General features: G+C 39.6%; 1 protein-coding gene, 1 long non-coding RNA gene and 1 other non-coding gene across 27 annotated transcripts in view; 1 reads left to right on the top strand and 2 right to left on the bottom strand.

Moving 5' to 3' along the window:
* The window catches only part of RABEP1 (rabaptin, RAB GTPase binding effector protein 1), a 265,849-nt gene that overhangs the window by 56,528 nt on the left and 187,901 nt on the right, over positions 1–21,420 (bottom strand). The window contains exon 1 of one of the 25 annotated variants that reach the window (XM_084985860.1): positions 3,016–3,109. The exons of the other annotated variants lie outside the window; for them this stretch is intronic. Coding sequence (XP_084841986.1) covers positions 3,016–3,100 — 85 coding nt within the window. The 5' untranslated portion in view covers positions 3,101–3,109. Of the gene's footprint in view, positions 1–3,015; positions 3,110–21,420 lie in introns of those variants that run through there. 25 annotated transcript variants of the gene reach the window in all.
* Positions 16,941–17,050, top strand: LOC146398360 (U6 spliceosomal RNA). Its single transcript, XR_014822176.1, has one exon. It is a non-coding gene; the product is annotated as a U6 spliceosomal RNA (small nuclear RNA).
* On the bottom strand, positions 17,798–20,510 carry LOC146398361 (uncharacterized). The gene is made up of 2 exons (XR_014821796.1): positions 19,792–20,510; positions 17,798–19,189 (listed from the first exon to the last, which is right to left on the bottom strand). It is a non-coding gene; the product is annotated as an uncharacterized LOC146398361 (long non-coding RNA).

Consider the following 21,420-nt stretch of genomic DNA (forward strand, 5'->3'; position numbering starts at 1 on the left):
GCGTTGCCGTGAGCTGTGGTGTAGGTCGCAGACACGGCTCGGATTCTGAGTTGCTGTGGCTCTGGCGTTGGCCAGTGGCTACAGCTCCGATTGGACCCCTAGCCTGGGAACCTCCATATGCTGCGGGAGCAGCCCAAGAAATGGCAAAAAGACAAAAAATAAAAAAAAAATAAAAAATAAATAAAGTTGGGGTTAATTTCTCAGCACATCTTTACTATCTCTTAAATATTAAGTCAATATGATATGTCTACTACAAGATTTAAGCTTAAGTAGGATATCTGTTTGGCTAAACCTACTTCCAAAAAAGATGAACCTACCAACAGTATATGGGAGTGTATCTCTTTTCCCACATTCTGACCAACAGCCACTATTTTCCATGTTGGAAAAAAAAAAAAATAATAATAATAGGAAGAAAGACATACTAGCCCAGGGAGAGTTACAAGAACATTAGTTGCAAAAAGTAGTTACCTAAAGTATTTTTTTTCCCACTTTTTACCACTCCACCTACATACGCAAGTTCCCAAGTTAGGGGTTGAATCGGAACCGCAGCTGAAGGCCTGTGCCACAGCCACAGCGACGCTGGATCCAAGCCGCATCTGAAACCTATGCCACAATGCGGGATCCTTAATCCACTGAGCGAGGACAGGAATTGAACCTGCATTCTCATGGATACTAACCAGCTGAGCCACAACAGGAACTCCTCAAGTACCCTGAAGGCAAGATCTTTCTTTTATCAGCTGATGGATATCTGGGCTGATCCTCACTTTCTGACTACTGTGAATAATGCTGCTATGGAAATTTGCATAGAACTTTACACACGGATTTTATTTTTCTCTTGGCAATCTAGGGGTGGAATTACTGGGTCAAACGGTAACTATGTTTAACTATTTGAGGAGCTGAAAGACTATTTTACAAAGCCGCTAGACCATTTCACATTCTTGCCCGCAGTGTATGAGGGTCTTGATTTCTCCACATTCCTGTCAACTCTTGCTCTTAACTGACTTCTGGATATAGCCATCCTAGTGGGTGTGAAGTGGCATCTCGTAATTTTGTGTTTCCCAGATAGCTAATGACACTGAGAATCTTAACATGTGCTTATGTCTCTTCTTTGGGTAAATGTCTATTCAGATATGTTGACTATTTCTAATTGGGCTGTCTTCTTATTACTGAATTATAAGGGTTCTTTATATAACCTAGATAAAAGTCACATATCTGATAAAGTATTTGCAAACTTTTCTCCCATTGGTGGATTATCTTTTCACTTTTTGGATAATATACTTGGGAGCACAAAAAATTTTAATTTTTCATTGTTTGTTTCTACTTAAAGCGTTATATCTAAGAAATCACTGCCTAATCCAAAGTCACAAATTTACCCCTACATTTTCTCTTAAGAGTTTTATAGATTACTTTTTATAAACTCCCCCCTTCCCCTCCACCTCCCACATGGAAGTTCCTGGGGCAGGGGTAGAATCCGAGCCACAGCTGCAAACTATACTGCAGCTGCCACAACACCAGATCCTTTAACTCACTGTACCAAGCATGGGATTGAACCCATGCCTCCACAATGACTGAGCTGCTATAGTCTCATCCTTTTTTTTTTTCCCCCACTTTTTTAGGGCCATACTTGCATCATATGGAAGTTTCCAGGCTAAGGGTCAAATCAGAGCTGCAGATGCCAGACACAGCCACAGCAACACAGGATCCAAGCCACATCTACAACCTACACCACAGCTGAGTGAGGCCAGGGATCAAACCTGCATTCTCGCGGATACTAGTTGGATCTGTAACCCGATGAGCCACAACGGGAACTCCCTGTAGTTGGATTCTTCTTTTTTTTTTTTTTTTTTTTTTCTTTTCTAGGCCACACCAGAGGCATATGGAGGTTCCCAGGCTAGGGGTTGAATCAGAGCGACAACTGCTAGCCTATGCCAGAGCCACAGCAACACAGGATCCGAGTTGCATCTGCAACCTACACCATAGCTCATGGCAACTCCAGATCCTTAATCCACTGAGCAAGGCCAGGGATTGAACCTGCAACTTCATGGTTCCTAGTCGGATTAGTTTCAGCTGCACCACAATGGGAACTCCTATAGTTAGATTCTTAACCCACTGTGCCACGGTGGTAACTCCTATATTTTACTTTTTAAACCTAGTTTCTTGACACATTCTGAATTAACTTTTGTAGATGCTACGGGTCCAACATCATTCTTTAGCATATAGACATGCAGATGTCTCAGCATAATTCACTGAAAAGATGATTTCTTCCCTGCTGAACTGTTCTGGCACCAAGCAGGAAATCAACTGATCAAATATATTTCCAGAGTTTCAATTCTATTCCATTGAATTACTCTCATCTTTACACCAGAACCACACTATCTTTTCATTTTTGCTTTGTAGTTAAGTTTTAATATCAAGAAGTGTGATTTCCCCCAACTGTTTTCCAAAAATGTTTACTTATTCTAGATCCTTCACGTTTTCATATAGATGTTAGGATCTTGTTTTATTACCCAAACTGAAACTCTCTGCCTTTTGTTTGCACTGTTTAATCCATTCAGATTTAATATTATTGATATCACAATACTGGATTTAAGCTTGCAACTTTCGCTTACTGTATCTTACATCCTTTTGTTCCTCTATTCTTCTTTCGCTGCTCTCTTTTAAGGGAATAACTTCTAGTGTGACATACTAATTTCTTTCATAATTGTTTCACTATTTTTCCTGTATTATTTCCATAGTGGTTGTTATAAGCCTTACCATATACATCTTAACAGAATCTATTTCAGCTTTGTACCACTTTTATTCCAATGAAATATAGAAATGTTACTCTTCTATAGCTCCCTTCCCTTTTCCCATGTCTACACTATATTATTATCATATCCACTGCCACCCAGACCTGTCATAAACCCAATGATACATTGCTGTACTTACTGCTTAATATAAGTGTCTTTTAAAGAAGCTGAGAAAAGAAAGGAGACCAAGTATATACTTATAGCATGTATTAACTTCCTTATTTACCATGTCTGGCTTTCTTCACTTGATCCTGTGGGTTGGAATTACCATCTGGTGTCATGTCCTTAGTCCAATATAGCTTTCCTCCCATCCAACTCCTTTGTGCTGATTTTGACAAATATATTACATTTCCATATGTTATAAGTTCAATAAAGCAAATATAAATATATGAATATATAAACATTTATAGATATAAATATTTATGTGTATAATATATACATTTTACATATATATTTAAAACTGCTTTTTAAAACTCATTAAAATATTCAGGTATACTCTGTTATAATTACATAATTACCTTTACAGAGGACTGTGTTTTTCTCAAATGACTTCAAATTTCTGTCTGTAATCACTTGCTTTCAGCTGAAGAACTTCCTTTAGTATTGCTTATAAGGCAGTCTGCTAAGGAAAAAATTCTCCATTTTTGTTTATCTGAGAATGTCTTCATTTCATCTTCATCTTAGAAAGAGGCTTTTGCTGTACGAGATTCTTGGTCAACAGGCGCTCTCCCAACTCACCGAGCATTTAAAATGTCATCCCACTGCCTTCTTGCTTCTATTTTCCCTAATAAGTCAGCTGTCAATCTTATGATGTGTCTGTATGTGGATCTCGCTGCACATCTCTATCCTACTTGGAGTTTAATGAGCTTCTTAGATGTGCAGATTACTGGTTCTCATCAAATATGGGGATTTTCAGCCATTACCTCTTCAAATATATACATATTTTTTTTGTCTTTTTGCCTTTTCTAGGGCCGCTTCCCGTGGCTTATGGAGGTTCCCAGGCTAGGGGTCTAATCAGAGCTGTAGCCTCTGGCCTCTGCCACAGCCACACAGGATCAAAGCCACGTCTGTGACCTACACAGCTCATGGCAATGCCAGATCCTTAACCCACTGAGCAAGGCCAGGGATGGAACCTGAAACCTCATGGTTCCTAGTCGGATTTGTTAACCACTGAGCCACGACGGGAACTCCTTCAAATATTTTCTTTTCCTCTTTCTCTCAACTCCTTCAAGCACACCCACTACATGTTTGTTAGCATAGTTAATTGTCTATGAGGCTTTGTTATCTTTCTTCTCTTCAGACTGGATGATCACAACTGATCTATCTTCAAGTTAATAAATTCTTTCTTAACTTCTGCTAATTCAGAACTATTGTTGCACTCCTATAGTGATTTTTTCATTTTAGTTACTGTACTTTTCAACCCCAGAATTTCCATTTTTTGTTAGTTTCTCCTTATTGATATTCTCTATTTGATGAAACAGTATCACTTTTTTTTTCTTTTAAACTTCTTTAAGCAGTTTTTTTCAGCTCTTTAAACTTAGACTACCTTGAAGTCTCAGTTAAATCTGACATCTGGTCATCCTCATAAGCATTGCATGCCTTTTTTCTTTGGGTCACAGTTTCTCCTAAACTTAAAAAAAAAAATTGATAATACATTGCAGTAGTATTAGCAACTCATTATTGTTGTCTGCTCTTTGTTTGGTGGTTGGCTGGATTTTAGTAAAATCTATTTCTTCTCTTCCACTTCCTTCAGCTTCTGCAATGTGAAATCTTTGATGTTGCTCCTCAGAAGGTACAGCTTTGACCATGGGAAGAGTCACTCTGGGATGACAACATTTTTTAGCAGGGTTCCCTTTTGAGTGTCTATTTCCCCGACCACATCCATCTGTCAAACTCCACCTAACCGTTGGTGCTCTTATCTCTGAGTGATATATCTGCTTTAGGAAGAAGGCACTGAGGGGCGGGAGATGACATGGTAGCCTCTGACCTCCCTGGTTTGCTTCTCCCAGCCTGGAACCTCCATCCAACAAACAAGTTATGCAAGGGCCATCAGGGCCCCAGTATTCTCAATCTGCAGCATCCAAGTTAGAGCCTCCATCCTAAGTAGTAGGAGCCAGACAGAAGAAAGGCGCTCCAGACCTCATGGCCACACTCAGCTGAAACTTGGCCTCTACAACACATAGCTGGGGTTGGGAGAGTTCTACAATCCTCAGGCGAGAGGGAAACTTGTGCTTTTAGTATCACCTGTCTGATGTACGGTTTCTGTCTCACCAGGTTGGGAGGGACATGAAAGGGAATGGTTCATGGATCAAACTCCACAGACTCTATTTTTACAAAGATTTAACAGATTTTCTTGGAAAAAAAAAAAAGCTGCATTTCCTGAATGCCTTAGACTACTTCTAGAGATTTAAACAGCTGGGTTTTGCGTGTGTGTGTCAGTTTTTAATCACTGCACTGGTGGCATATGGAAGTTTCAGGACCAGGGACTGAACTGCTGCAACCTACACCACAGCTGCAGCAATGCTGGATCCTTTAACCCACTGCACTGAGCCAGGGATCAAACCTGCATCTCCAAAACAATATGAGCTACTTCAGTCAGCTTCTTAACCCACTTGCCAGAGTGGGAACTCCCTAAACAGCTGTTCTTTAAAATAACGTTCACACAGTTTTGCTGGCCACTGGGTCTGTGGTGATCCTCACAGTGCTGCACTAGAAGTGGCACTCTCAAACTTATCATTTACCCATAAATATTTCAAGATATTGCCCTAAAAGATAAAGACCATTTTTCGTCTTTTTTTTTTTTTTTTTTTGCCTTTTCTAGGGCCGCACCCACAGCACATGGGGGTTCCCAGGATAAGGATCTAATTGGAGCTGTAGCCGCCAGCCTACACCACAGCTCACGGCAACGCCAGATCCTTAACCCACTGAGCAAGGCCAGGGATCAAACCCATAACCTCATGGTTCCTAGTCAGATTCATTAACCATTGAGCCACGATGAGATCGCCTAAAGACCATTTTTTAAAAAACACGTAACATAAAATTTACCATCTTAACCATTTTCAGTGGTATTAAGTTATTCACACTGTGCAACCAATCTCTGAAACTTTCCATCTTACAAAGCTAAAACTACACCCGCTAAGCAGCAGCTCGCTATTTTCTCTTCCTCCAAGCCCTGGGCAACCACACTCTACTTTGCTTCTCTGAGTTTAATTTTTCTAGACACTTCACATAAGTGAAATCATACTGTCTTTTTCTGACTGGTTTACTTCATTTTATAAGGACCATTTTCACATCTGAAAAATATTAATAATACCTATCTCAGGAGTTCCCGTCGTGGCGCAGTGGTTAACGAATCCGACCAGGAACCATGAGGTTGCGGGTTCGGTCCCTGCCCTTGCTCAGTGGGTTAAGGATCCGGCGTTGCCGTGAACTGTGGTGTAGGTTGCAGACGCGGCTCGGATCCAGCGTTGCTGTGGCTCTGGCGTAGGCCGGTGTCTACAGCTCCGATTCAACCCCTAGCCTGGGAACCTCCATATGCCGCGGGAGCGGCCCAAGAAATAGCAACAACAACAACAACAAAAGACAAAAAGACAAAAAAAAAAAAAAAAAAAAAAAAAAATAATACCTATCTCAAATAATCAGTGTTGAAATTTCCACTTCATTTTTTAAAATAGTCCAGCTCTTTGATTCAGAATCCAAATAATGTTTATATACTACAGCTAGTTACATGTATCTTAAGTCTCTTTTAATCTATAGGTTTCTCCTCTATCTCTTTTTTCCTTGTACTGTATTTATTGAGGGAACCAAGTTGTTTTGTACAACTTCTCACAGTCTGGGTTTTGCTAACTGCACACCTACAATACAGCTGAACTTGTTCCTTTGTTCTTTGTGTTTCCTATAAACAGGTGGTTCAATGGAGTGGGTCACCATCTACCTGAGCCCATTCTTCCTCGTAAATCTTAAGATAGTCTGGAAGATCCATGAGGAAAAAAACTAGTTTTAATTGGAACTGCTGTGAAGTAAGAGTGAGCATCTTTACCAACACTGAGTCTTTTCCACCTATGACCACGGTACTTCATTTCACTTATTTAGGTTTTCTTGTAAACACTGTTTTCCAACTCTGCTCCATAAAAGTTGTATACATCTTTGGTTAGACTTACTCCCAAGTGATGAAGGATTATGATTTTTTTTTTCTTTCTGTTTTTTATTTGCTTCAGGGCTGCTGCTTCTTCTTTTACTTCTCTGGTTGTTACTGCCACAGACACATTACTGATTTTTCTATACTGATGTTCATTTCAACAGTCTTGATAACTCTCTTTTAGTTCTAATGCTGTGGACTTTCCTGGTTCTTCCATGTTGTTAATCATACAGATTCCACAAAGACAAAACTATCTGTAACTTCCCAAACTTTATAACTAATTTCTTTATGTTTTATCATATAAAGAATAATTACAATAATATACTTTATATTGTATATTACATTATATTTTATTACTGTATTGTATAATAAAATTATATTATTATTGTAAATTATTATTGTATATTTTACTATAGGAGGCCCTATACTACCAAAATGAATTAAAGTCATGACATTAGGCCTTCTTGTCTTGTTTTATAATTAGTATAATATATGCTATCAGTTTCTAATAGAATCAGAAAAGCCCCTTCAATTCTTTGCTTGCTAGGAACTACCATGAACTCATATCACTAAAGTGTATTAAATTTTATTGAATGCCCTTTCTTGTTTTTCTTTCAATTTGTTAATGTAGTGAGTTACAACAACAGATGTTGTAATGTTAAACTATCCCTGTGATCCTGGTATGCATGGTTTTGGTATAACAATTTTTTTTTTTTTTTTGTCTTTTGTTGTTGTTGCTATCTCTTGGGCCGCTTCCGCGGCATATGGAGGTTCCCAGGCTAGGGGTTGAATCGGAGCTGTAGCCACCGGCCTACGCCAGAGCCACAGCAACGCAGGATCGGAGCCGCGTCTGCAACCTACACCACAGCTCACGGCAACGCCGGATCGTTAACCCACTGAGCAAGGGCAGGGACCGAACCCGAGACCTCATGCTTCCTAGTCGGATTCGTTAACCACTGCGCCACGACGGGAACTCCTGGTATAACAATTTTAACACATGCTGAGGTTAATTTCACTTAGGATTTTAAAGTTATGGTCATAAATGAGACTGGTTTATTGGTACACTAATATTACTACTTCTTATTTAAATAACAAGGTTACACGAATCCCACAAAATAAGCTGGATAGCTCTCTTTTATTCTTGTTTCTAACAGAGTATATGAAATATAGGAACAAATTTTCCTTGAAGATTTAACAAAATTTGCCGATAAAACCTAAGCCTGTGGCACCCTTTTGTAAATAAGAATTCAGCTTATTAATTCAGTTTGTCTTATGGTTATGGTTTATTTAGTTTCTATTTGAGGGAGCTTTGGTAATTTATATTTCCTAGAAAATTATTCATAAAAATTTACACTATTTTGGCATAGACATACATACACTGTACTTTTATATTTTCACATCTCTACAGTGTAATTGTCCCATCTGTATTTTTTATTAGTTTTTTCCAAAAGATGTTTTTTATTATTATAGTTGATTTATCATATTGTGTTAGTTTCAAGCATAGAGCAAATTAATTCAGTTATATAGTTTTTCAGATTCTTTTTCCATTATACGTTATTACAAGATGTTGAAGGAGTTCCTGTCGCGGCTCAGGGGAAACAAATTTGACTGGTATCTATGAGGATGCAGGTTTGATCCTTGGCCTCGCTCAGTGGGTTAAGGATCCAGCATTGCCATGAGCCATGTTGTAACAGGTCACTGACACGGCTCAGATCTGGCATTGCTATGACTGTGGCATAAGCCAACGGCTACAGCTCCAATTCAACCCCTAGCCTGGGAACCTCCATATGCTGTGAGTTTGGCCATAAAAATACAAAAAAAAAAAAAAAAAAAAAAAAGATATTGCATATAGTCAGTCTCCTGTCCTATACAGTAAATCCTTGTTGTTAATCTACTTTAGGTATAGTGGTTAGTTTTCTGTTAACCTCACTGTCCTAAATTAGCCCTCGCCACCTCCCCTTCCCCTTTGGTAACCGTAAGTGTGTTTTCTATGTGTATGAGTCTGTTTCAGTTTTTTTGTTTTTTGGGTTTTTGACTTTTCTCCTTTTCTAGGGCCGCTCCTGCAGCACATGGAGGTTCCTAGGCTAGAGGTCTAATCAGAGCTATAGCTGCCAGCCTACACCAGAACCACAGCAACACCAGATCCGAACCGCGTCTGTGACCTACACCACAGCTCACGGCAACACTGGATCCTTTAACCCACTGAACGAGGCCAGGGATCGAACCTGAAACCTCATGGTTCCTAGTCGGATTCGTTAACCACTGAGCCACAACAGGAATTCCTGTTTCAGTTTTGTATACAGATTCATTTGCGTTATTTTTTAGATTCCACATATAAGTGATAGCATATTAATATCTGTCGTTCTCTGCCTGACTTACTTTACTTAGTGTGATATTCTCTAGGTCCATCCATGTTGCTGCAAATGGCAGCATTTCTTCTTCTTTTTTTTTTTTTTTTGGTCTTTTTAGGGCCACACCCATGGCATATGGAGATTCCCAGGCTAGGAGTCAAATCAGAGCTGCAGCCACTGGCCTACACTACAGCCACAACAACAAGGGATTCAAGCCGAGTCTGAAACCTACACCACAGCTCATGGCAACACCAGATCCTTAACCCACTGAGCAAGGCCAGGGATCGAACCTGAAACCTCATGGACACTAGTCAATTCATTTCCACTGAGCAACAAGAGGAACTCCAGTATCTCATTTTTTTTAAGGCTGAGTAATATTACACACACACACATCTTCTTAAATCAACTATCTGGTTTTTGTTTGTTTGTTTATTTTTGTCTTTTTGCCTTTTCATGGGCTGCTCCCTCAGCATATGGAGGTTCGCAGGCTATGGATCCAATCGGAGCTGTAGCTGCCAGCCTACACCAGAACCACAGAAACTTGGGATCCAAGCCTCGTCTGCCACCTACACCACAGCTCACGGCAACGCTGGATCCTTAACCCACTGAGCAAGGCCAGGGATCAAACCCGCAACCTCATGGTTCCTAGTCAGATTTGTTAACCACTGAGCCACGATGGGAACTCCCCAACTATCTGTTAATGGGCACTTTGGTTGTTTCCATGTCTTGGCTATTGTGAACAGTGCTGCCATGGAAGACCTAAATAGACATTTCTCCAAAGAAGACATACAGATTCATGGCCAATAGGGAAATTAAAAGATACTCAACATCGCCAATTATTAGAGAAATGCAAAACAAAACTATAATGAGGTATCACCTCACACCAGTCAGAGTAACTATCACTAAAACGTCTATAAATAACAAATTCTAGAGAATGTGTGGAGAAAAGGGAATCAACCTACAGTGAGGATGTAACTGGTGCAGCCACTATGGAAAGCAGTAGGGAGGTTCCTTAAAAACTAAAATTAGAATAAAACTCTTAGGGGAAAACATAGGCCAAACACTCTCTGACATAAAAGACAGCAACATCTTCCCAGATCCACCTCTTAGAGTAATGACAGTAAAAACAAAAGTAAACAAATGGGTCTTAATTAAACTTAAAAAGTTTCTGCACAGCAAAGGAAACCCTAAACAAAACAAAAAGACAACCCACAGAATGGGAGAACATATTTGCAAATGAATCGACTGACAAGGGATTAATCTCCAAAATTTATAAACACCTTCTGCAGCTCCATACCAAAAAAAAATAAACGACCCCATCAAAAAATGGACAGAAGATCTCAACAGACAATTCTCCCAGGAAGACATACCGATGGCCAAAAAACACGTGAAAAGATGTTCAACATCACTCATTATTAGAGAAATGCAAATCAAAACCACTATGAGGTGCCACCTTACACCAGCCAGAATGGCCATCATCAAGAAGTCTACAAACAATAAGTGCTGGAAGATGGTGTGGAGAAAAAAGAACCTTATTACATTGTTGGCGGGAATGTAAACTGGTGCAACCACTGTGGAAAGCAGTATGGAGATTCCTCAGAAAACTAAAAATAGAACTCCCATTTGATCCAGCAATCCCACTCCTGGGCATCTCTCCAGAGAAAGCCATGGCTCGAAAAGACACATGTAACTCCAGTGTTCACTGCAGCACTATTTGCAGCAGCCAAGACATAGAAACATCCTAAATGTCCATCGACAGAGGAGTGGATCAAGAAGATGTGGTACATATACACAATGGAATATTACTCAGGCATTAAAAGGAACAAAATAATGGCATTTTTAGCACATGGATGGACCTAGAAATTATCACGCTAAGTTAAGTCAGCCATACAATGAGACACCAACATCAAATGCTTTCACTGACATGTGGAATCTGAAAATAGAACACAAAGAACTTCTTTGCAGAGCAGATGCTGACTCACAGACATTGAAAAACTTATGGTCTCTGGAGGAGACAGTTTGGGGGGTGGGGGGATGTGCTTGGGCTGTGGGATGGAAATCCTGTGAAATTGGATTGTGATGATCATTATACAACTACAGATATGATAAATTCATTTGAGTAATAAAAAAATAACAAAGTATAAAAAAAGAAGAAGATGTGGTACATATTCACAACGAAATATTACTCAGCCATTAAAAGGAAAGAAATGACAGCATTTTTAGCAACATGGATGGACCTAGAAATGATCATGCTAAGTGAACTCAGTCAGACAATGAGACACCAACATCAAATGTTATCACTGATAGGTGGAATCCAAAAAAAGGACACAATGAACTTCTTTGCAGAACAGATACTGACTCAGATTTGAAAAAGTTATGGTTTCCAAATGAGACAGGATGGGGGCGGGGGATGCACTGAGGGTTTGGGATGGAAACGCTATAAAATTTGGTTGTGAGGATTGTTGTACAACTATAAATGTAATAAAATTCATTCTTTAAAAAACAAAATCTAAAAGATTTAAAAAATAAAACTAAAATTAGAGTTGCCATATCATCCAGCAATCCCACTCCTGGGAAAAAAACTCCAGTTCAAAAAGATACATGTACCCCAATGTTCACAGCAGCACTATTTACAAGAGCCAAGACATAGAAGAAAGCTACATGTCCATCAGCAGGTGAATGGATAAAGAAGATGTGGTGTGTATGTGCGCAGGATCTAAAATATGATACAGATAAACTTGTTTACAAAATAGAAACAGAGTCGCAGATATAGAAAACAAATTCATGGTTACCAAAGGAGAAAGGAGGTGGTGGAGGGGTAATTAGGAGTGTGGGATTAGCAGATACAAAACATTATACACAAAATAGATAATAAACAAGGTCCTACCGTACAGCACAGGGAACTCTATCCAAATCCTGCAGAGGAGTTCCCATTGTAACTCAGCGGTAATCAACCTACTAGTAGCCATGAGGATGTGGGTTTGATCCCTGGCCCCTGCTCAGTGGGTTAACGATCCGGTGTTGCCAAGAGCTGCAATGCAGGTCGCAGATGTGGCTCAGATCTGATGTTGCTGTGACTGTGGTATAGGCCATTGGCTACAATTCTGACTTGACTCCTAGCCTGGGAACTTCCATATGACACAGGTGCAGCCCTAAAAAAACTTTTTAAGTTTTAATTTATTTTAAATCCTGTAATAAACCATAATGGAAAAGAATTTGAAAAAACACATATGTATAACTGATCACTCTGCTGTACACCAGAAACACTATAAATCAACTATATCTCAATTTTTAAAAATTTAAATTTTTTGTTTTGTTTTTTTGCCTTTTCTTGGGCCGCTCCCAAAGCATATGGAGATTCCCAGGGGTCTAATCGGAGCCGTAGCCACCGGCCTACACTAGAGCTACAGCAACTCAGGATCTGAGCCGCGTCTGTAACCTACACCACGGCTCACGGCAACGCTGGATCCTTAACCCACTGAGCAAGGCCAGGGATCGAACCTGCAACCTTATGTTCTAGTCGGATTCTTTAACCACCGCACCACAACGGGAACTCCAAAATTTAAAATTTTTTAACTACTGCTGCTATAAACACATATTTCTTTCTTCTTTTTTTTTTAGGGCCGCATCAGAGGCATATGGAAATTCCTGGGATAAGGGTCGAATCAGAGCTATAGCTGCCGGCCTGCACCACAGCCACACCAACTCAGGATCCAAGCCACATCTGTGACCTACACCAGGGCTCATGACAGTGTCGGATCCTTAACCCACTGGTCAAAGCCAGGGATCGAACCCGCAACCTCATGGTTAGTGGTCAGATTTGTTTCCAATGCACCACAATGGGAACTCCCACATGTATCTTTCCAAGTTAGAGTTTATGATTTCTATTTCATCCCCCCCCCCTTTTTTTTTTGCTTTTTAGGCCCATACTCGTGGCATATGGAAGTTCCCAGGCTAGAGGTCCAATCAGAGCTTAGCTGCCGGCCTACACCACAGCCACAGCAACGTGAGATCCCAGCCACATCTGTGACCTACAACACGGCTCAAGGCAACACTGGGTCCCCCACCCACTGAGTGAGGCCCGGGATGGAACCCATATCCTCATGGATACAAGGCGGATTGTTTCTGCCGCGCCACAATAGGAACTCCTATTTCATTAATTTCTACTGTTATTTTATTTCTCCTATTTCCTTTTGGTGACTCTTTTTCTAGCTTCTGGAGTTGAACACAAGTCATTTAGTTTCAATTTCTTATGTCTTTTAATATGTTAATATTAATAAATGCTTTTAAAGTCATCAGCTTACTTTCAAAGTATTGTTTTAGCTGCATCCTACAAGTATCTTCATTGTATTCTAAGCATTCTGCAATCTCCTTTATGATTTCCGCTTTAACTCATGAGTAATAGGAATGTATTCTTAGTTTCCAAACTTCTAAAAAATACTTACATTGTTTAAAATCTTTCAAAATGCATTAGGTAATCAGCTTGACTTTTTAAATATGTTGAGTCCTCCTTTGAGATACATGCAATTTTTTTTGGGGGGGGGGGGGTCTTTTTAGAGCCACACCCGCAGCATGTGGAAGCTCTCAGCTCCCACTGGAGCTGCAGCTGCCAGCCTACAACACAGCCACAGCCACACAGGATCTGAGCGGCATTTGTGACCTACACCACAGCTTACAACACTAGATCTTTAAGCCACTGAGTGAGGCCAGGGAATGAATTCGTATCCTCATGGATACTGGTCAGGTTTATAACCCACTGAGCCACAATGGGAACTCCAAGGTGTGCTTTTTAAAAGATTTCCTGGTTTTCATGGTTGGTGGTGTTTCTTACACCCTACATAATTCCTCTGTGTTTACTTTTCTTCTTGTGAATGTTATCTTTACTAGTTCTTCTGGTGATTTATGTGAGTGATAAATGCTCTCAGTTTTTGAATGCCTGAAATATCTATTTTGTTCTCACTCATTAATAATTCAGCTACACATAAAATTTTAGGTTGACAACTGCTTTTTCTCTGCACTTTGAAGAGATGTCTCCTGGCATCTCTTCTGCTTATGTGGTATCTCCTATCAGCAAAACTGCTGCTTCCCTCTGGCAGCTTTCAATATTTTCTTTTCATTCTTAATATTCCACAGTTTAAGACACATCAGAGTATGAATTTACTTTTTAAAAATTTTTTAATTGAAATGTAGTTGATTTACAATGTTGTGTCAGGTGTACAGAAAGGTGATTCAGTTATACATATATGCAGATGTATGTATTCTTTTTATATTACCAATATAGGTTATGAAGTTATTTACTATTATTTATCCTACTTGGTACTCCATGTTTACGTTGAGGACTCATTTCTGTTTCTTTGTTTTTTTGTGTTTTTCTTTTTCCCAGGGCAGCTCCAGCGGCATATGGAGGTTCCCAGGCTAGGAGTCCAATCGGAGCTATAGCCGCAGGCCTATGCCAGAGCCTCAGCAACTTGGGATCCAAGCCTCATCTGCCACCTACACCACAGCTCACGGCAATGCTGGATCCTTAACCCACTGAGCAAGGCCAGGGATGGAACCTGCAACCTCATGGTTCCTAGTCGGATTCGCTAACCACCGAGCCACGATGGGAACTCATTTCTGTTTCTTAATACCTGAAAAGTCTTTTATTATCTCCTCAGATATTCTCTACTAATGCCTCCATTCCTTCTCCTGGAATTCTTTTCAGATGTTTGCTGGAGACAATTCATCTTCCATGTCACCTGCTTATTGATATTTCTCTCTTTGTCTCACTGGGAAGGAGAACTTCTCAATATGGTTTTTTAATTTACTAAAATCTCTTTGTCTATAGTTTCGACTATCTATTTACATTATTTCTCTTTATTTACTGTGTTTCCAAGATTTCTAATGTGTTTAATTTTTTAAATATATTGTAGTTTTATTTCCACATCTAAGCACAAACTTATGGCATCTGAACCACAAATACCTTCCTTTTTTTGTCTTTTGTGTGTGTGTGTGTGTGTGTGTGCATCTTTTTAGGGCCTCACCCACAGCATGTGGAAGTTCCCAGACTAGGGGTCTAATCGGAGTTGCAGCCACCAGCCTACATCACAGCCACAGCAATGCAGAATCCAAGCCTCGTCTGAGACCTACACCACAGCTCACAGCAACGCCAGATCCTTAACCCAATGATCGAGGTCAGGGATCAAACCAGTGTCCTCATGGATGCTATTGGGGTTCATTAACTGCTGAGCCACAACGGGAACTCCCACAAATACCTTCTTAAATCCAGCTTTTAACTATTGAGGCCCTGGTTAGTGAGCATCAGAGCCTTACCTAAGTTATGACCATGTACAAAATCCTTTTGAGCACCACTAAAAAGGGTCTCTGTCTTCTGATGATTAACATGAGCTCAATTTCTACTATGCTTCAAACCGAAAACTCTGTGGCCTTTTGTTTGCTGCCTTGTGGAACAGGCTCTTACTCATTGCCCAAGACTGAGGATTTCCAAAACACTAACAGTGACTCAGTGCCAAGTTGTACTGAAGTTGGTTAAAGGAGAAAGCTAAATCAAATACTTTTGTTAAAAGCTTAATATCTTTTTCAAGTTCAACAGAAAAGCAACAAAACTTTTAAAAATATGTATAACTTTCCCCGTTGAAGTTAGCTAGGAAAAGCATGACAGACACAGACAGCAGGAGGAGTCAACAGGTAATGATCTCTTTTGTTAGCACTCCTCATTACTGTCTGCGCTTACAGTCCAGCTATTCTCCAAATACATGAAAACACAGCTATCACAACACCCGAGCAAAAGCTAGTCCTTCTGGGAAAAATACCGATGTTTAGACTTCTGGGGTTACTTTGACCTGCTTTGCTGAAAGATAAAACAAAGACTGCTGAACACATCAAAATTATGACTTTCTACTGTTATCACCTGTGACACTCACAGAAGGCTATATTTATCCTTCACGTAGTAATATAAGCTGTTTCTTTGAATCTGTTTCTTATTATGATATAGGCAAAAAGCCAAGCCAGAAATTAAATCAACTTTTACCTTTTACACACTGCGCAATTTCTTTAGAAATGACACCAAAAGCTCTCCAAAAGGATCACATTATTCCTCTTGAAATTATGTAAAAAGTTGCCTCATCTGTTCTCAATGGCCAGCTTAGCTTCCCTGAGAACTTCAGATCTGTGTCTTTCCTAGTACACATACAGATTATTTACTGAGTCTAGATGTATTCAAGGCAACTTCAACATAACAAGTATGTTTCTGAACAAATCCACATTACAAGCTGCAATGAATAAGATATTTCAGAATGAGAGGTTCTTAATCATTTTCATTTTTTCAGGATTTTACAGAAAAGTCGGTTTTATAATTTAAAAAACAAAGATATGGACAAAGAAAACCCTAATGGCTTTATTTGGGGATAGAGAAATCAGAAAGCAAATGAACAAATAAATTTTGGATAAGATAAACCTGAATTTATCATATAAGCAAAGACGAAAAGACTATCGAGAAGATGATCAGGTGACAGAATTACGAGTGTGAGAAGTGAAAAGAGGATGCCACCAGCCAGTATCGCAGTGAGCTGGTCATCAGAGGAAATACTGCCCTGATCTCTCTCTCTCACACACACACACACACACACACACATAAAAGGTATTACAATCGTGCTTTCTGTAGTATAGCAGCACATATACTAACAACCACAAAAAATGGAATAATACAGAGAATTTTAGCACGGCCCCTGTGCAAGGATGACACGCAAATTCATGAAGCACTCCATAACTTTAAAAAAAAAAAGGTATTACACCCATTGTGACAAGAATATACACTGTACAGAGTTTAAAGTAGTATCTCCTCAATTCAAGGTGAAATTTTAAATGGGAGATGTTAACACATTCACAGGAACATATTAAGAACTGGACAGAACTTATTTCTCATGATACTTTCATCATACATTCGAATAACTGTGCAAAATGTATAATTATCTACTCCAGCAGACTATGCTTTCTTGAAGATAAAAAATTTAGCTCTTTCACCCCAACCTCCACATTGTCTTACAGAGTGCCACCATGCCTAGAGAGAACACCAGCCTTCCCATCTCCTAGTCAGCCTATGAAGGAACAAAATTAACAGGGAACAGCCCTCCGGCAACCCAGGAGAAAACAGAATCCCATCCCACACATGCTACAGTCAGTAAACCCTTCCAAGCCAAAAGCTGAGTTCTATGAGGCCTAGGAATCTTCCATCCTATAAAACAGTGGCTTTCAAACTGCTTTTACTACAGTTCACAGCAAAAAATATATTTTATCACACAATTCTGTACGTTCATATTCAACTATATTTACTTAATCTTATCAAGTGAATATTGTACTGTTATTTTACTCTTTTTTGGCGCGCCCCACCATGAGAAGTTCCCAGGCCAAGAACTGAACTGTGCCACAGCAATGACAAAGCCATATCTTTAACTGCTGAGCCCCGAGGGAACACTCTTCCATTTTATTTCTTTTTAAAAAACTTGATACAGCCCACTCAATTTTCTTATCCATCAACGGGTTACAACCTGTCATGTGAATAACACCACTTCAGGGTCTTCAAGCAGCAGGTGTGCAGATTTTCCAAGAGAGTCATTGGCACATGCTATTTTAAAAGAATCAAATCCTAGACCCCAACTTTCATTACGGTGTTTAAGCATAGATTCGGTTTACCCACCTCCCTTTTCTTTTCTTTCTTTTTTTTTTTTTTTTTTGGCTGCACCAGCAACATATGGAAGTTCCCAGGCCAGGGATCAAATCCAAGCCACAGCTGCAGACCGCTGAATCCTTTAACCCACTGTGCCACATCGGGAACTCCCACTCCCTTTTAACACTCTTCTCCCACTTAACAAATGAAAGGCTTTCACCCATTCTGAGTTCACTGCCTTACTGTATAAAAACTCCTCTGTAATGTGAAGCCAGAGGGACAATTTAACATATAAAAGTCAGTAACAAAAAAGTGGATGACTAAGAATTGGGTAACAAATCTTTTGGCAGGTCATACAGATTGCCACTATTTTCAACAAAAGTGAAAGAAGATCTAATTGAGTTGTTAGCCTATAGAATAAAAGTGTTTTTGAAGCTAGAGCACTATGTGATTTAACATATAATTCGGAAAGAGTTAAGAGATAAAACAACAATTATTATTTAAAAAAAAAACTATTTCCTTCTACTTATTTAGGAGATCAAGGGCTTAACATAATCTATTTTTTAAAAAACTAAAACCTATCTTTTTCTAGACATTAATAATATTCACCAGAGGCTAAGGGCTTAATTCGGAGGGAGAAACAATTTATCTCATAAGAACTGCATTCCCAATAATCTTTACAACTTAATAATTATTTTTTAAATGTGTACAATATTTATGATGAAATTGTGTATTTTAAAAACTTTAATTCACTACAAACAAAATTTGCATGCATATTTTTATTGCAGAGAAGTCTTATCAATTTTTTCAATGGCTTTCAAGCACAAAATATTACTCTAGGCCAGTGGTTCTCAAAGTATGGTCCCTGAACCAACAACATCAGCATTAGTACCTGGCAGCTTTCTAGAAATACAGATTCCAGGATCCCATGGACTAAGTGAATCAGAAACTCTGGGGGTGGGACCCAGCAATCTTTGTTTTAACAAACCCTAGAGGTAAAATTCTGATCAGATCTGTGTTCTGTGTTCTAAAAGAAACACTTTTTAGGAGTTCCCTTCGGGTGGCTCAGTGGTTAATGAACCTGACTAGGATCCACGAGGATGCGGTTCCATCCCTGGCCTCGCTCACTGAGTTAAGCATCCAGTGTTGCCGTGAGCTGTGGTGTAGGTCGCAGACACGGCTTGGATCTGGTGTGGCTGTGGCTGTGGTGTAGGCCGGCAGCTACAGCTCCGAATGGACCCCTAGCCTGGGAACTTCCATATGCCTCAGGTGTGGCCCTGAAATAGCAAAACAAATAAAAAAACAATTTTTAGAATAAAATTCTGAGGGAGATATTTAAAAAAAAATTAACCTGAGGGAAAAAAATGTAAAATTTCTGCTGAAGAGTTCATTCATGTATTTTTTTATTGAATGGATGGTGATGTATATTAAATCACTATGCTTGATTCCACTGGATATGTTTACAGGCATTAAAGTTTTAATTTAAATTGTCAGTATTAATCATATACTAGAATTTACATCCTTTGAATCTTTTTAAATTTAAAATTTAAAAAGTTTAGGAGTTCTCTTATGGTGGAGCAGATTAAGGATCCACTGTTTTCAGTGTAGCAGCTTGGGTCACTGCTGTGACACAGGTTTGATTCTTGGCCCAGGAACTTTCACATGCTATGGGTGCAGTTTTTCAAGGTGTGACGGGCTGGAGTTTCTGCCATGGCACAACAGGATCAGCAGTGTCTTGGGAGTGCAGGGACACAAGTTTGACCCCCAGCCCAGCACAGTGGGTTAAGGATCTGGCATTGCTGCAGCTGTGGTCTAGGTGGCAACTGTGGGTCAGATTTGATCCCTAGCCTGGGAACTCCATATGCTGTGGAGTGGCCAAATAAATTAAAAAAATAAACAAATAAAATTGTGAACTGTGTATATAAACATTTTGCATAGTATATAAATTTAAAAGTTGGAGAATCACCACTCTAGAGTAATAGTTCTCAAACTGTGGTCCCTTGGACTGGCAGCATTGCAATTACCCACAAGCTTATTAGAAATGCAAATTCTCAGGCTCCCGCCCAACATAATGTGTTCTAACAAGCTCTCCAAGTAATCTGTATCCACTTTAAAGACTGAGAGCTGCTAATCTAGACTAGAGGGCAGCGGCTCTCAAAATCTAAGTATGAATCTGAATTACCTGGAGAGCTTCTTAAAATTGCCAGACCCTAATCCCAGAGTGTCTGGCTCAGTAAATCTGGGTTAGGACCCAAATTTTTGCATTTCTGGAGTTTCCTACCAGCCTAGTGGGTTAAGGATCTGCTGTTGTCACTGCTGTGACTCTGGTTGCTGCTGTGTCACGGGTTCAATCCCTGCCCAAGAAACTTCCACGTGCCATGGAAGAAGCAAAAAAAAAAAAAAACAAACCTGTATTTCTAACAAGTTTCCCAGGTGACAGTAATGCTGATGCTGCAAGTCCATAATCACACTTTGAGAATCACCCACTGATCTAGAGGGCTGTGAAAACCCTGTCTATATTCTCCTATGTCGATACTCAAATACAAACCCTTCTCCTCATCCTTCAGAGTAGTCTCCCTCATGACACCCTCTCATATATTTGCCCCACACACTCTGCTTTTTTTTTAAAACAACCCACAATTACCTAATTATCTGTTTTCTTCACTAGAATTCAAGTTCTATGAGTTAAAGAACCACATGACTCTTTGTCCTTCTATATATATCCAGCAACTAGGCACAATGCCCACCTCAGAGTATTAAACATATTTACAGGTAATTAACATCTGTTGGATAAGTTACATGAAATGTCAGTTTTAATATCAGAATGTCCATTTGCAGTAACATGGATGGAGCTAGAGATTATCATACTAAGCAAAGTAAGTCATAAAGAGAAAGACAAATACCATGTAATATCATTTATATGTGGAATCTAAAATACAACATAAAGAGCTCCCCCTGTGGCACAACGGGATCTATAGCATCTCTGCAGTGCCAGGATGCAGGTTGAAGCCCCAGCCCAGCAAAGCGGGTTAAAGGATCTGGTGTTGCTACAGCTGCAACACAGGTCACAACTGTGGCTCTGATCTGATCCCTGGCCTGGGAACTCCATATGCTGCAGGACAGCCAGAAAGTAAAAATAAAATAAAATACAACATAAATCAACACATAGACAAAACAGAAACAGACTCACGGATCTAGAGAACAGATCTGTGGTTGCCAAGTGGGGAGGGAGGGTGGGGGAAGGAAGGACTGGGAGTTTGGGATTAGGAGGTGCAAACTATTATACAGAGGACGGATAAACAACCAAGCTCCACAGAACAGCACAGGGGAACTACGTTCAATATCTTGGGATAAACCACAGTGGAAAAGAAGACGAAAAAATATATAACTGAATTACTTTGCTGTACATCAGAAATTAACACAACATTATAAACCAACTGTACTTTAACTTTAAAAAAAAAAAAATGTCAACAGTCC

The sequence above is a fragment of the Sus scrofa genome, chromosome 12 (genome assembly GCF_054392235.1).
Source record: "Sus scrofa isolate SSC_HxYL_T2T_F1_AM1 chromosome 12, Sscrofa_HxYL_maternal_Yorkshire_Landrace_v2.0, whole genome shotgun sequence".
Lineage (NCBI taxonomy): Eukaryota > Metazoa > Chordata > Mammalia > Artiodactyla > Suidae > Sus > Sus scrofa.